Source organism: Drosophila erecta, unplaced genomic scaffold (assembly GCF_003286155.1).
Source record: "Drosophila erecta strain 14021-0224.00,06,07 unplaced genomic scaffold, DereRS2 tig00000126-arrow-pilon, whole genome shotgun sequence".
NCBI classification, from domain to species: domain Eukaryota; kingdom Metazoa; phylum Arthropoda; class Insecta; order Diptera; family Drosophilidae; genus Drosophila; species Drosophila erecta.
The window spans coordinates 3,791,351-3,807,589 of NW_020825209.1; the positions used below are offsets into that span (position 1 = coordinate 3,791,351).

The 16,239-nt window shown below is 42.8% G+C and overlaps 2 protein-coding genes across 4 annotated transcripts; both read right to left on the bottom strand.

Annotated features, from left to right (window-relative positions):
- Window positions 1–340: 340 nt before the first annotated feature.
- Window positions 341–6,158, bottom strand: LOC6550942 (sodium-dependent nutrient amino acid transporter 1). Of its 2 annotated transcripts, XM_026982334.1 has the most exons (9): window positions 5,656–6,158; window positions 2,937–3,117; window positions 2,495–2,873; window positions 1,452–2,193; window positions 1,268–1,367; window positions 1,027–1,203; window positions 856–950; window positions 582–788; window positions 341–507 (listed from the first exon to the last, which is right to left on the bottom strand). In XM_026982334.1, the coding sequence occupies exons 1-8, from the start codon at window positions 5,728–5,730 to the stop codon at window positions 612–614; spliced, it is 1,926 nt and encodes a 641-aa protein (XP_026838135.1). In that variant the 5' UTR covers window positions 5,731–6,158; the 3' UTR covers window positions 341–507; window positions 582–611. The 2 variants fall into 2 exon arrangements, with proteins under 2 accessions (XP_026838135.1, XP_001976962.1); XM_001976926.3 differs by having other exon boundaries at window positions 341–788.
- Window positions 6,159–7,458: 1,300 nt separating this feature from the next.
- LOC6550943 (A-kinase anchor protein 1, mitochondrial) lies at window positions 7,459–16,207 on the bottom strand. 2 transcript variants are annotated; one of them, XM_001976927.3, is made up of 5 exons: window positions 15,727–16,207; window positions 11,563–12,756; window positions 10,896–11,286; window positions 10,694–10,827; window positions 7,459–10,360 (listed from the first exon to the last, which is right to left on the bottom strand). In XM_001976927.3, the coding sequence occupies exons 2-5, from the start codon at window positions 12,733–12,735 to the stop codon at window positions 10,292–10,294; spliced, it is 1,767 nt and encodes a 588-aa protein (XP_001976963.1). In that variant the 5' UTR covers window positions 12,736–12,756; window positions 15,727–16,207; the 3' UTR covers window positions 7,459–10,291. The 2 variants fall into 2 exon arrangements, with proteins under 2 accessions (XP_001976963.1, XP_026837435.1); XM_026981634.1 differs by lacking the exon at window positions 15,727–16,207 and adding an exon at window positions 13,531–13,820.
- Between the last annotated feature and the right edge of the window lie 32 nt (window positions 16,208–16,239).

The window sequence follows — 16,239 nt, forward strand, 5'->3', positions numbered from 1 at the left end:
ATCCCCAAGAAAGCGAAAGGTAACAGGAAGAACCATTAAGAGAAGGAATGTGGTCAATGGAAGTCGAGGGGAAATAGGAAAACTCATAAAACTGTAAATTATTAATTAATAAAGAAACCAAAAAGAGAATAATTGAAATTTTAACAATAATAAAGGGCTTTGTATGAAAGAAAAACAAACAAAAACTGAATAAAAATGAAATAAAAATAAAATATACTAGCACGTGCCCACATTTAATTGGCGTATGGGGCGGATACGAAATGTTGAACATCACCGCATTTCACTGAGAAAAACTGCAGGGCATGACTTCGGTGCGCTATTGAATGTAAACACGAGTGCACATTCTTTGATAACAATAATTTATTCTTTCTGCTCAATATTATCACATTTATAAATGAAGTTTGTACGTAGATTAACAAAAATAAAAAAAAAGGGGTATTTATTTACTGATAGATGCGATATATTCGGTCGAAGGATTGCTTCGCATTTGTGATGGCTTCATAGAGGCTGACAATGGCGTATATAAATAACAAGTGGTTATGGTTAATCGTAATCTCTGATATCCCCAACGATATCCCCACCTCTGATCCCCGCTCCACACAGCCGTTGGTTTACTTGTTGCTGCCGCAGAAATTGGTCAGTTTCCGCCAGAAGAAACCGAGCTTGGACACATCCTTTTGGGTGGCTCTTTGGGCGGCCTTATGATTCTTGAAGATCACCCATTCGCGCCTAGTTTCCGGATTGGCAGGACCCCAGCGTTCGCTGGGCTTCATCGAGGCCTTCAAGGACTGTCAGTGCAGAGTATAGATAGAAATGGATCAGTCAACGAAAGGGCTGGAAGAGGGCAGTCATTACCTTCCAGTAAGTGCCTTGTGGATGGCGCGAGACGTACCAAAGACCCCACAGTGGAAACTGGGCAGCTCCGATGGCAAATAGCAGCCAGCCAGCAACTGAAGTGCACAAGGCGAGGGCAATTTTGGGCAAGTTGAAATCAAGTATATCTACATATCTGCAAGTGTTACTCACTGTTGGCGGCCTCGGGGAAGTAGAGTTCGCTGTATTTGATCGGTTCGATGGTGACCATCGAGTAGATGAATATAATGATCATCATGACGGGCGTGAAGAAGGACCAGCACATTCGCCAGTACAGTGAAACGCGGCGATTGCACATGAACTCGATATCATCGCAAAAGTTTTGCAGACCTGCAAGTATTCTCGTCTGTCGTCAGCTGCACTGTATTTACCTGACTCTAAAGTCAACACTCACCATACACCCACACGATGCCAGCCAGTTCGAAAATAGCCAGGATGAAGACCACATAGGTACCGCCATAGAAGTCCACCAAAGTGAGGATCCACTGACCGCCCTGAAATATTGCACGGAAATGAAATGTCATACGAAAAAGTCAATCGAATGCTCTTCTGAGACTTTAAGAGCATAGAGATCATACCGGCGTAACGTAGACCAATCCCATGAGGAAGCCGCACGCTGAGGTGATCAGCGCCACCTTCCAGTACTTCAATCCCTTGAACTGATCGCAAATGATGGTGACAATGGTGCTCTGCAGGGCCACAATGGACCCAATGCCCAGGACGAACAGCATGAAGAAGAACAGAACCGAGAACAGCTGCGGCACCGCCTTGAACTTTGATATGGCATCCGGATACGAGATGAAGGCCAATCCCGTGCCACTGCGCACCACATCCCTGATATTTTCGATCTGCAGATTGTGCGCCAGATTGCCCAGGATCGCAAATATCGTAATACCACCCAGGAGGCTGGTCAGCGTGTCCAGTGTGGTCACGATCATGGCATCCCTGTAGATACCGTGATCGAATCGATTGTAGGAGGCGAACATGATGATGGGTCCCGAGCCGACGGCCAGTGAGAAGAAGCACTGCACCACGGCCTCCTTCCAAACGGTGGGATTCAAGAGTTCGCCCCACTGAGGCTCCAGGAAGAAGAGGATGCCATCGCGGGCTCCCTCCAACGTAACGGCCCGAATCAGCAGGACGAAGAGCACCACGTAGGGGAAGAGGGCCAGGAAGTAGGCCGCCTTGCCGGAGCTCTTCACACCGCGCATGATCACCAGGAAGATGACCACCCAGGCGGCAAGTAGGGCCAGTGTCAGCTTCCAGTCGGGATCACCAACGCCGTCCGAGATGTCCAGCTTCTCCTTGATCACTACATTTCTGCAAGTGATTGGGTAGGCATTAGTTTCGGGGCAGTGTTGAAATTTCCAGAGAGTGACGAAATTTATTGGCGCAATTCTCGCGAATTTGCATTTGGCACACAAGCGGCAAAACAAAACCAAATAAATATCGCATCGTTACAACTTCTTACTACGGTGACTCGAAAATGTGCTAATGAAAACAGCTAGCCATAGTGAACACAAATCAATCAGCACAAGCAAATAATTCAATTTGTCGTCAATTCCGTGTAAAACAATAATGAGTTGTCGTATGATAAATGCCAGATAATTGTCTTACTTACAGGAAATAGAGTTCGGAGCTGCTTTGCAGTTTCTCTGTCTCCTCGTTGGCCACAGAGCCAATGGCGCTGAAGTTCCTGGCCGACTCATTGGCCAAGGACACGCCGCTTAGCAGATTATCCACATACTCCTGCGGCCTGGAGTTCACGCAGTTGGTCCACTCGTCGCGACAATAGGACCACGGCAACTCCGATTGGAAGGACACAAACAGGTAGTACAGGGTCAGGGCCAGCAGCGATGAGTAGTACGAGATGATGCATATGGTGCCAAAGGCCTGGCCATAGCCCACGCCCACGAATCCCGGCACCACCGACCAGATCTTCACCGTTCCCTGGCTGGTGAACTGGCCCATGATCATCTCCAAATAGTACATGGGCTTGCCTGGAACAGCAAAGGTTGAGATATACCCAGTGATGTCTCGCTAGATATCAGCGACATTCGTACCGATCAGGAAGAGCACTATGATGTAGGGTATGAGGAAGGCGCCACCTCCGTTCTCATAGGCCGTGAATGGGAACCTCCACACATTGCCCAGTCCCACGGACACCGATATGCAGGACATGAGGAACTCCAGGCCATTGCCCCAATTGGTGCGCTCCGGCGTGTGCTTCTCGGCATCTGTTTTCTGCAAAGGAGTGGGTTTGCCGATGTTGATGAGCAAATGCGCCGCAATTCGTGGAATATAAGATTTAATGTCTACAGCTAAATACCAGACACATGGCCAAATATTTGAGCATCCATCATGCCGAGTCTCTGCGACGCTTGGCAAACACGATCCGTTCATGCGTGCGGCATATTCAGATCCAATTGCAGATAACCCACGGAATTGTGCAACTAATGCGCCACCAGACTTCGCCTGATAGTCCATATACCTATGTGCCCAATTTGGTATATTTATCTTAGAACGCCCAATTATGATTAGATTAGAATCAGTTTGAAGTACGCACTCAAGAAAGGCGGCCGGCTTATCGATACGCTATTACGAGCAGTTAAGTACTTTTCGTGTATTCACTTCATCGTGCAAACCACTCAGCGATCGAGGATTCGTTTCCTAATTGATTTAGCTCAACGCACAGCCATAAATCATTTGATTAGCACACTTAGTCTCATTTAATGCGCCTTAAAATTGATTTAAAGTAGGCACAGGCGCTTTTTCCGGTGATTACCTCAGCTAAATTCTATTAATACCACGCCCACTCCATTTAGGGAAAAGCAAAACTTGTCCAGTGCATAACTTTGAAAAGTTCCCCGTCAAATTTACATGCAGCGAATGCATGTCTTATCTTAAAATCAAACTACGAAATTATTAAAATGAATTAGTGTGTCAATTATATAATTAATTCTAGTTAATGACTGAGTCACAATTCCGATATCTAAAATGGAAAATTTTTGCACAAATTACTTTTGTTCGTGAAAACATCTGTCGTTGATAATTGTAACGTGGGGATATAAAAAATTTACTCATTTTCAAGGGTAAAAAAGACCATAAAATGTTAAGAGAATTTTTGGTTTATTTTTGCTTTTCATTTCAATTTTAAAAACAGAACAGTTGAACAAACGAGCAGATGATGATGTATTGTAGTGGTTAAAATGCCAACAAATTAATTCGTTGGTCTACACCACATTACTATTATTATTTGTAATAATATGATGGCCATTTGGCGAAATCTATTTCCATCTATTTGCACGGCAGCCGCAGTTGAGTTTTTGTATTTTTTTGTTTTTTATCAGAGAACTGGAAACGCGGGAACTGTTTTGCCGCTTACATATTTGTTCATTCGGAAAAAGCTGTTTAAATAAAACAATAACACAGCTGGCAGAGTGGGCGAGTGGGCGGGGCAGGGCGGTAAGCCAGGGCAATTACGAAGGTAAATGGCAAAGAAACTGCATCATCATAGATATGTCTGTACGAGTATCTATGAAATAGCCGAAACCCAACTGTTTGCTTATCCAAGTTTATCTGCAGAGGCAAATCCCAACCTCTCACTACCTTTCCATTTGAAAATATACGAGTATACTGGTTGGATATTTACCAGCAGGCTGTTGAACCTAAGTGAATTTTTTGCTTTTTGTAGAATGCATAATTGCGGGGTTTTTTCTGCACGCTGTGAAAAAATGCAAACTTGGGAACAGCCTCAATTAGCCATCAATAAAACCAATGCTGACCGCACTTTAATGAGGCTTTGTTCTGGACCGTCAATGTCAGTTTGCGAGGGGCTTTCCGCCAGGGAAAACCCTGCAATTAAAACTCAACTATTAGTATAAACTTCAACGATCTGTGCAGCAACTGCATTTTGCATGCGAGCAGAGTTCTGTTGGGGGATTACCCATGCCCATAGGGGATATATAGTTAACTATGCCCTGTTCAGATGTATTTATAGAAATATAGCTTACAAGCGGCGGCAAGAATCAATTTTATATAGCTGTATCTTCGTATCTTTTTACAATGCATTGCACTTTCTGGGAAATGCTGCAATATATAATAGAGGGCGGCGAAGTGAACTTGTCACTCCACAGAGCACCCGTCTATATTATAGGTTCGTCATATGTTTATGGCTGCTGCAGTGAAAACTGGTTTCCAGCACTACGGCCATATAGCGAATATAGTATAGCTTTCGCTGATCTCGAGCGGTGCGCTAGTTGGCCAGATAACTAACGATTCTGGCTCATTCTTGGGCTGAGAATAGCTCTACCTAGACATTCATGTGGCGTGTATGGAGTATTCGGCTGACAAAGTCTTTCACCCCACATTGGGGTGGACCGCAGACCGTAAATCGCATATTCGTTTGTCGGTCGATTAGCCTGCAATTAAAGTCTAACAGCCTTAATGATCATAAAGTCATTTGGCGATCGTAAAGGCCACACTGCGCGCATTCGCAAGGACGGATATGAAGAAGGGCCAATCAAAGCATAATTTCGGTTGAAAGTCCATTGGAGTTTTATAAACTTTATCACAGGTTCGCTAATGTTCCGTGTATAGAAGATATATTGTGCTCCGTACTACTTTCTTGTACTAAGCGGCGTATACTTAATGTACCAAATGATGAACAGTTTTTAATCTGAATCGCTGGCCACTTGAGTTCTTCAAGTGCCCTCTCGAAAGCGATCCATTAGGAATATTATTAGTTTCCTGATTTTGTATTTTTTTGTTATCTAGACTTACTTCCGTTGATGCAGCATTGGTGGTTCCATTTCCATTCGCGCTGCCATTTGATGGCTGAACTCCTTTCAATTCCATTAGTGCAACCACTTGTTAATTTTCCCGGTTAATGAAAAACAGTTAGACGGTTACTCGCGTTTTGCTTGTTTAATTGCAGTTGCTTTGTTGTGTTTAATACTAATTAGCACATTGCATTGGCCAGCCCCCTTGGTTGCGCTTGGTTGGTAACTGCTCCAACTGCAGTTTTCAGGGTCTCTAGTTTTCTGTAATATTTTCAGATTTCGAATTTGGGGCTCCTGGGCTTTTCGGCTCTTGGGCTACGGCTTTTCTGGCGGAGCTGGAGGCGCGCTTGTGGTGCCGTGAATGCCGCGGCTGGAACTGAGAATACTGCGAGTGCCGGCCGCTTTAAGAACCGCCAAAGTCAAGCAGCGTTTTGCCAGCGCTCAGCAGGTAATAAGCGTGAAATTATTCACACACATATGTATGTACAAGTACATATAGCCGTGCTTTATACCCGACTGGCCGGTATGCCAGTACTCGATTAGATGGAAAACTTCGGCTGCTCTTCGTTGGGTGATCGGCGCTCGGATAAGGAAGTATCCACCGAGTGGCTGAAGACATCCGCACCGAGTGTACCCGAAAATGTGGAACATCAAGTGGGGCAAAAGCGTCCATGTTTGTTGCCCAAAGTGGTGTCATAGTACGAGTAAATAAGTCATTAGGTAAATGTTTTCCATTTCTGTAATATCATCCAGCGTTCCATTCAAATTACCTATGAGATAAGCTGGGAATTCCACGTTACTTGAAAAGCTGCTGGTGATAAAGTTATGAAGTGATCTTTTCTCTCTGGGTGTAAGGAAACCCCGAATGCGAGCTTTTTGCTCGTTGATATGACAGCGGATACCAAGATAGGCAGATATAAATCAGCTTTGGGGATGCCTGCATTTATCAAACCAAAAATAGACCAACGGCCAACGTATGTGGGGTCCACTGTACGGCGCTACAAGGGAAACACTTGGACTTCGATAAAAACCGGCAGGCGAGTACAAAACCAAAAATGGGCAGCAGTAGTAAATACCTTCAGATAGACGGACCCGCCCAGACCCAGACACAGTAAAAACACTTTGTGAACTTATCCGAACCGGCCGTGACTGGCCATTTTCCACATAGATTAGGTCGGCGGAGAAATCACCCAGAAAATGACCAATCGAATGAAAGGGAAACAAAAACAGAACCGCAGACAAAACCAATTAGGAGTCGATAATCGGCGGTGTAATTAGGTTGGCACATATAGATTTGGAAAAAATTCCAGTCTTTGCTCAATGAAAGTTTTACGATCCGACCACCGCTCCTGACCAGTTTCCAATTTTAGCCGAATCTTTTGCCACTAACTCTGACGCAGAGTTCTCCTCCTCCTGCTCCAACTTCGATATCGCAGTCGTTTAACGAGTATATCCAGCACGATCCGAATCGAATAGTGCGGCAATAAAGGGTTCCTTTGATCAATTTCATTGTCATGGGAATGGGAAATCGACATTATTGGGGGGATCGCAAACCATATCGGGCTAGCAGGATGATGACTTCGACTTCCTTATCGCGCCATTCATCACGTCAATCCCGCTTTTTGGATAAGAGCCCTTGACACGGGTAAGCACATAAATTATAAAATTAGATGGCACGTTTAGCTTAGAGGTCCATAAAACTGGCGATATCTCGCCCGATATGCCACTTCCTGGGGATAATTGCCCACCGCGATCCAGCTGAAAGATATAGTTTGCTTTTGAAATGATCCAAGAAGACGGTTTATTCCTTTTTCAATGTTTTTATTTTAATGTACTTGCATTATATTTAGTTAATAACTAGATTTGTAAATTATTCTCACTTGAATGCGTCTATAAATTAAATCTTATTCGTAACTCTTGTCTCTCAGCATTACTAGATAAGAAAAAAAAAGTAGAAGTACCACACATACATACGATGATCTTTGAGGGAGGACACACTCTTCTCTTCTTGCTATCGACTAAGATTAGTTTCAATATGTGCTCTACATCATGTCTGTTGTGTTTGCATTATCTCTATGTCAGTAAATCAGTTTATCAGTTAATCAGTTTATCAACAATTGTACAAGTGACAAATCTACAATGAATTCGATAAAAACACCGAGAACGTTGACAACTCTGGCGCATACAAATTGAAATTATTCTCTCATCTTGTCTAATGTTTAATTCTCCATTTAAAAGTAACAAATAATAGGTATTTAGTGTTCCATAGGCTAAAATGTAGTTCTCTTTCAACCGAATTTCCAAAGGCGACATTAAAACGAGGATCCATTAAACGAATTTGCACTAAAATGTGGAAGGCAGCGGGAGGGGGCGGAGGGGGCTGGAGACCCCCACTCGCCAGAAACCTCCTTGGCCCCTCCAAAAGTTGATCAAGTCAATGTTTTAGATTAGGATAACAATAAGAATGAACTACTTTTAATTATCATGTAAATGATAGCATAATTACACAAGAAATATCTAAAAACAAACAGCAAAAAAAAGAAGTAGTAATAATAATAATAATAATAATGGTATAATGATAGCATTAACTATAATAATTGTAAACTACCGTAGAAGAAGAAAAACACTCCAAGTCTTTCATGTTGATCAAATAGATAGATATTGTGTGGATCATCACTTGTACGTTATATTATCTAAGTAATTTAATTATGACGATGACGACATGAGTACGATGACGACGACTATTAAGCTGAATTATGATTTAACCTGAAATCTTTATAAAACGATTTAGAAATTTATAGTATTTCCGTTGCTGCCGATCATTTGTCAATGTAAAATACATTTGAAATAAAACTCTATTCTTGTCAACAAAATAAATATGATTTACATGATTGGTTTCTTGATTGGTTGGTTGGTTGGTTGGTTAGTGTGTTATTGTGTTATCGATGTTGTGTTGTTGATGTTGTTGTGGCTGTGCTACACTTAGAACAATTCTAGCTAATATTGCTGCTAGGGTAGACACCCAGAATGGCTAGCTTAAAGCGATAAGTTTGCAGCAATTTGCTTGCTTGTCGTTTTAAGAAAGTTCCCTTGCTTATACAAAAGAAGTTTGAAAGAAAGGCATTTAGAGGTTTTCACTCCTTCTTTTCAATAGGCTAGTTTTGGTAGCAACAATTATTGTTTCTCATTTTTTTTTGCATTTCTTTGTCTGTCAAAATGGATTTTATTTACAATGGTTTGGGGGGAAAGTATCCATTTCTTTATGCATTCAAGGTTTTTCTGTTTTTTTTTTTGTTTGTTTGTTTTGTTTGTTATGTTTGTTTGTTGACTAACAATGGCACACACGCATATATACTTGCCAGAAAAAGTATGCGTACACACTCAATGCATAACTGAAAAAAGAAATGAAGTCGATATCATTTATATAAATATACTTTTTTGCCATCAAAGTTATGCATTGGGTGGTGTACGCATATTTTTTCTGACAAGTGTATAGTTAATTAGAATTTGTAACGTTACTCTGTCTGCATTTAAATGGTTTCTTTCTTTGTTAGGCATTCTGTGGCTTTAGTGCGGGTGTGGTGTGGTGAGGTGAGGGGTTGCTGCTCCTTAAACTTCCTTACAGCTCCTAACTCCTTCATCTCCATTTCATCTCCAAGTTTCAGCTGTTCGAAGTAATCTTGTACTTTTCGCGGTTGAGTAGTTTCAGTATGAAAACAAATTAACAAAAAAATATATAATGCATGTAAATATATGAAGTGATCGATCAGATATTATCAGATGTTTAAAAAAGCCTAATATAATATTTACAGATCTCAGCAAATAGCAGCATAAAACTAAAATTATGTCAGGTTTTTCCTTTCATTTTTACCCAGAGATATATTTAGTTCTCATTTTTTTTTTCTTTTTTCTGTATATCTGATTAACGCTTGATATTTTAATTAGGTTTAATTAGTGTATTTTTGTTTTTGCATTTCGTTAACGTTATAAAAACTATTTACACTAGGTAGTAATGCCTACTTATAAACTGAGTATGGTAATATCTTAAGCGGTTCGCTCTCAAATCCGACAGCTCTAGCCGATCCGTAGGATGCCCGCCCGCCCATGTGCCAGGTGCCATGTGGTCACAAGTCATAACCTAGCTGATCTTCCCCCCATTTTGGTATCCAATCCTGGACAGTCAGCAAACAAACGTTTGCCTTGTTGTGTAATATGTGTGGGTTAGTGAGGTGTTAGGTGCTCTTACTCATATATGCGTGTGTGTATTCTGCGTTTTTGTTTTTGTTTTTTTTTTTGGGTGTTGTTTATGTAATGATTAAGGGGGCTCTCTCTAGGCTCAGTCGCAATCTACAACGTAACTAACGTTTCTTATTCTTTTGTTTTGGGGCCTCTGCAATTGCCAGATCTTTTGGAATCGGCCAATAGCTATATGCTGTGTGCTACATGCTAACTGCAAAAGCTGCATACGAAATCCTTGATCCGAATCCGCTTCTTGGAGCCTGTTGCGCAAGACTCAAGTATTCAACAAAAGTTGCACTGCCAAGTTGCTTGATTTGGGTTTGAGTGATTGTTGTTTAAGTTTGCTTTTAAGTTTTCATATAGTTCTTGGTTGCTAGTTGAGTTGTTCACTAAGGCTGTTAGTCACGCATCTCCACCCACTTTGCGAGGTTTCTGGCGACCAGCTCCTTATTGATAAAGATTACATTCTGCAATTAGAAACAAGAGTTAGAAATTTTCTGTACCAGAAAAGGTTTGCACCTTTTAAAAACAGACGGGAGTGGGGTGCTCCCCTTTGCTTTTAAAAAGGTAACTTATGTTTACAAGTCGAAGTAAAGTTGCATAACAAATCAAATGGCTAAGTTAGCTTGCTCACAGATTTGGCATCCCAAACTTTAAGAATATTTTGAGTATGAAAGTGTTTAAAGTATTGTAAGCAAGTTTCAGATTGAAACTGTTTTGCCATTATGTCACGCACTGTCATCAGCTATCTTACTCTTTATAATCACTCCGTCTCTCTTTAATCGGGAGTTAATACTCACATTGGGACCTAGGGATGCGAATAAATAGATTTCTGGTATGTTATGACTATTGTAGCCGGCGACTTGTGCTTGCAAGACAATGCCTTTGGTAAGTTGGTTGAGGATTTCGGCCGCCTCGATGGACCAGGTGCCACCTGCGAGGAAAATAACGAAATCACGGATTGAGTACACAGAATAAGGGTAATAAAGCGCACACACTTACCGATGGGCTCAATGTTGGACAGGATGCATTCGGTGGCCTGGAAGGGCACATTCATGAAATCGGTGCGGATCTGTCGCAGTGTGCTGAAACCGACATTCATGTAGCCACCAAAGTCGAGGAATTTGACCAGGCAACGCTCCTCGTCCTCGGGATCTGTGTCTACAATCTGGACGCGATACCACACCCCATTGATGGGTATCACGCATACGGCACTGACCTCCAAACTGGGCAGCAAGGGCGCCTCCATGGTGGAGTAGCTATCGTACAGCTGCTTCTGCAGCATAGGCAACGATGGATGCGAAGGATGCAGCGGGTGCTGGATGAAAACATGCGACCCAGAAAGCACCGCACTAACCACCACATCGTTGTTGATGCCCTCGATCAGTTTCAGCTGCGGAGGAGGAGTTAGCCAAGGCATTAGAGATATATGGATGAATGGATGGATGGGGACTCGAAATCGAAGCCTTTCGATTGCGCCGACACGACAGGAACAGCAGTGTCAACCACTTAGAGAATTAGAAATAGTCTCTGCGTATTCAACGGGAGGAATACTACCATAAAATCATCAAATCAAGTCAGCTAATTAGCCAGCTAATCAGCTATAGCCATGTCGTGTCGGCGGCATCGTAACCATTGTCATTGTCATCGTCACACCATCACCACTCACTTGTAGATTGTAGAGGGTTTCGGTCGAGAGAGGAACTATGGTCTGGGGAAGCGCAAAGTGGATGCGTTGCATGGTGAAGTTCGGATACCGCTTGGCCGGCAAACGTTGACGGATCATGGCCAGAGCGGCATCAATCTCGCTCTCCGTTCCCTCAATGGTGCAGATGCGCACCTTGCCCGAGTAGGGATTCTTGCTTAGAGCCACGCTGGCCAGGGTTTTGGCCTTGATTTGGTTTATAAACGCCCGCTTGCGGCCGTACAGGTGACCAATCAGGCTGATAGGGAAGAGGAACTCGTAACTGGTCTTCACGCGTGTCGCCTCCGAGCGCGGCAAGCTGGATCCTTTGCCAGAATCGCCCGATTGCACACTGCAAATGCTCAGCGATGGACTGGCCGCATCCACATTGCGCTTCTGGTTGCCATTGCTATCCACCACTTCCTCCTTCAGCACCGTCTGCTCCTGAACCTGGTCGAGCACCTCCTGATCGGCCTCCTTCTTGGTGGGCTCCTCCTTGGAAGAATTCTCCTTGGGCTCACAATTGTTGTTTTGCTCACACTCCTTTGTGGCATAGTTGGTATCCAGGAAAGAGTTCTCTGGCGATATCTTGGGTGTGCGTGTGGCCTTGATCACCACCGGTTCCACCGTCTTTTGGCTAGTCTTACGATTGTGGAAGGATACGCGTGTGTTTACCGAATCGGGTAAATCGCGTGGCGACGATAGATTTTCGAAATCCTCGTCTATGGAGCAGAGTTTCTTATGTTCGGCGTCTTGTATCTTTGACTTCAGCATTTCTGAATCAATCTGCTGCTGATGTTTGCCATTTGAAGTGCGTCCATTGCTCTGGATTTTGATTGGTGCTGATTTACCATACAGCATGGTAGTGGGACTATCCTTCTCATCACTGCTACTTCCGCTTCCGCTTCCGTTGCCTAAAGTTCCATTAATGTTCATCGACTTGCTGGCCGGCTGCTGTGGCAGCTTACCATTCTGCAGGACACCGTTGGCCTTGCGCGCCTGCACAGTGGGCTCAATCGACGAGTCATTGATGGCCGATGAGTCGTCATCGTCGGGCTTGTCTAAACGATTTTTATTTCTACGCCGAAACCAAAAGACGCCGAGTATAAATGCTACACCGGGCAGTGAAAGGTAGAGTAGAGGACGACCGGATACCATTTTCGCTGAATATTGAAGGATCTGGAAGGGAGAAGGTTTGTTATCAGGGCAACAAGGTCTTATCAGGGCAACAATTTACAAATCAAGTAGCGTCGTATATAATTACTTAAACAGCTTGTCATGACACAAGATAAGAAATGGTACACAATATGCAGTGTTGTCGAATATTTTAAAAATTTGAATGAAGTGCTTTGAATTTGCGTTTAAATTAAGGAAAGAATGACAAATATTTAGTCAATTTTGAAGAATAATGTGAAAATCATGGCTTAAGTTGCCAAAACCATCCACATGACCATTGTTTTAAAATTACAACTACAAATATGTTGTTATATTTGAAAAACCTATAAAAAGGTTTTGAATTGGATTTGCAAATCACGAGACCCGCGTGCATGTGCTCGTTTGCATAAGTGTGCGTGTGTGTGTGTTTGCCAATGTGTTTCATTTTGGTTTTTTTCCTTTCTGAACTTTTGCGTATAAATAGCAACAAATAAATACGTAAATAAAGACAACAACACAAATGCCGAGAGAGAGAGAGAAGCGACGAAAAAGGTGCAAAGCGATTTTTGAATGCCACGCGGAAGGGAAAAACGCAACGGGAGAGAGCGAGAGAGATGGAGCGATAGATCGTTTGCAAAGAGCGCGTGCGCAAGAACGCCAAAGAGTGACGGCGAAGAACGGAAGAGAGGCGTATGAAGAAACCGTTACGTTTACGTATGGCAATGGCAAATGTTACGAAATCATTACAAAACAAAACTAAAAGTTACGAAAACGACAGATTTGCCAGAAATTCTTCACCTCTTTACTAAATAAATCTGTGTTTTTATATCACTACTAGGATACAACTGATTTCGTTGCTTCTTCCGGTTTCGTTTGTATTTTTTGTCGTTTTATGGCAATCAACTCGCTTCGGCTTATTTTTTGGAGTTTTTTCTGTTATTTTGTTTATTTTATTTTTTTCGGTTTCGAAATGCCGGCGAAATTGTTCGAGAGATTCGAGATATCGACTGCTCGATATATGAAGGGAAACTACTTTGCCCGCCTTCTAATTGCCAATTCCTCAGGCTTTTTATTTTTATTGTTTTTTTTTTTATTTCAGCACCGATTCTCCGCTCTTCACTCCATCCGCTCTTCCGCATCTGTGGTCCCCACCCCCCGCGCAAAAAAGAGAGGATGCGTGGTGGCAAAAGTTTTTTTTAGCGCCCCTTTCCACCCACACACTCACATATCCCTCCAAGTGGGAAAGAGACAGAACGGTGGAGAGATGAAGAGAGAGTAGCGAGCTCATTAGAACAAAGAAATTCAAAAAACCGTTATTCGAAATCCATTTAAATGCGTTGTAAAACGCTCCATCAAATTTCGTCAACATTGTCGCACAGTGGGACAGAAAAGAACTAGTCAAGCTGAACAGCGGTTCAAACCAATTAAATCTTTGGTTCGCTAATTTATTCCAATTTTGTGATCATTACATGTTCATTATGTTTAATAAACTTTACTCCCAATAGAATTAATTTCCACCACTGTACTGAGTGCTTCCACTACGTCAATATCGTCACTTTGTTAGGGCCCAAAGGTCCTCGGGTTCCCAGTGGACAGATGATAAGCTCAATAGGCAAGCAACCGAACTACACACATACGTACATACTATGCATGTACGCATATATGTATAGCGACAGATCACCGGTTGGTGGGGGTGTGCAGGGGGGTGGGGGATAAGGGGCCTAGTGGGGTGCTATAAAATGCCCACGGAAGGGCAACTGGCCAGACAGCTGTGGCATTTCCTAATCGTCGAAACCGGGTGACGGGAATTTTTTCAGATTACGTTTTATACCCTTTACAGGCCGTACTTTAACTTGTTGACTGAGCTTGAAACATTTTGAATAAAATTGATATGCATAATACCAGGGCGAGGTGTCTAGTTTTAGTTTTAGTAGGCAAAGATATTTGGTATGAAGTAAAACGACAAAATGTATATAAGACAAGGGCACACCAACTTCGCGATGGTCTTCTAGCTTTATTTTTTTTATTTTCTTCACTGTAAGCTTGTTTACACATGAATATTGATGTGCGCGTGTGTTTGTATGTGTGTCTCGGCATGCAAACAAACATGTTTAGGCTTGTTTTGTGTGTGCCTTTCGGTTATTTGTTATTTTTTGACTTTGAACTTGCACATTGTTGTTGCTTCAAACTCGAATGCCCGTACGGCCGAAAGAAGAAGAAGCAGAAGAGGAAGCCGACGAACGGGAAGGTGAAGCAACAGCCTAAAAATTTTAAATTCCCCCCTTTCAAACTCCGAACGAGCAAGAGCGATACAGAGAGGCAGACCAAAAGAGAGAACCGCAACAACAACAAGTCAGGTGCAACAACATTGCCAGCTAGCCGAAAAAAGTCCACATTGTTATAATCTTGGCAACGTGGTTTCCGATCATATGGTGGCCAAAAATGGGCGGGGATTGTATAATCGGGGGAAATACCTCCTTTATATACATATATACATAGATGCAATGTATTTTGTGGGAGTGGCAGCTACTTTTCGCCTTTGCTCTCTTTCAGGCTAAAAAACCGAAAATTAACGGTGAAAGCTGTAACACACAGACGCTCTTATGCTCAGCATATATATATATATATATATATATATATATATATATATATATGTGTGCCGCGTATAGGTATGTGTGAGTAATAGCATTGTGTAATCGCTGATTTGAACTCCAAATTTTTTCCATAGCCACCCACTGTCACTTTGCCGGAACAACAACAACCACAGCGGCTAAGGCGCACACTGAACAAAAACTTGACTGAACAAAATTAAGAAGTGTAAAGGGGCCAGAGAAACAGGGGAAGCGGTGCGAATAGAGCTCAAGACACGGACAGTGGAACCAATCCGCACAGAACAGAACATGACACCATTTTCCATCTCATCGCTCTGTTTTGGCAAACACACACACGCACTTTTTTGTACTAGGTTATGTTCCGCGTGCTGAGACTTCTTACCTTTGGGAACCGCTTGGGTAACTTATATTGCTCACTATTTTTGGGTGCTTTCAATGCTATCGACTGCACACGCGTGTTGTGTATTGTTTTTGCTTATTTACTGGCGATGTAGTGTGGTTTTTTCAACGTTACAGAGCTGCACGAATTAAACACGTGTCTACGTTCCACCTTTTACAAATCACAATAACATGGCCGGCGTGCGGCAGTGTTGCCATCCCTTTGCGAAACTCTGGCAATCGGAGCTGCCTGCTTAATCACGCGCACTCGCGGCAGCCAAATGCCAAAATTGTAAGCGCCGTGCACACGAAAAAAAAAGAAATAAACACTTCTTGGTTGGAATTGCACCCGGATTGTTTGTACAAAGCCGAAAAACGTGTGTACGGAGCGCTGGTCATCGAAAGGAATGGCAGCACATGCACAGACAGGGCTGCTCACGCTTATCGATAGGTATCGATGGGCCCGGCAACTCAGCTATGGCGACGTTGCCACCTACTGCGCAAAGGTGTAGGCAAT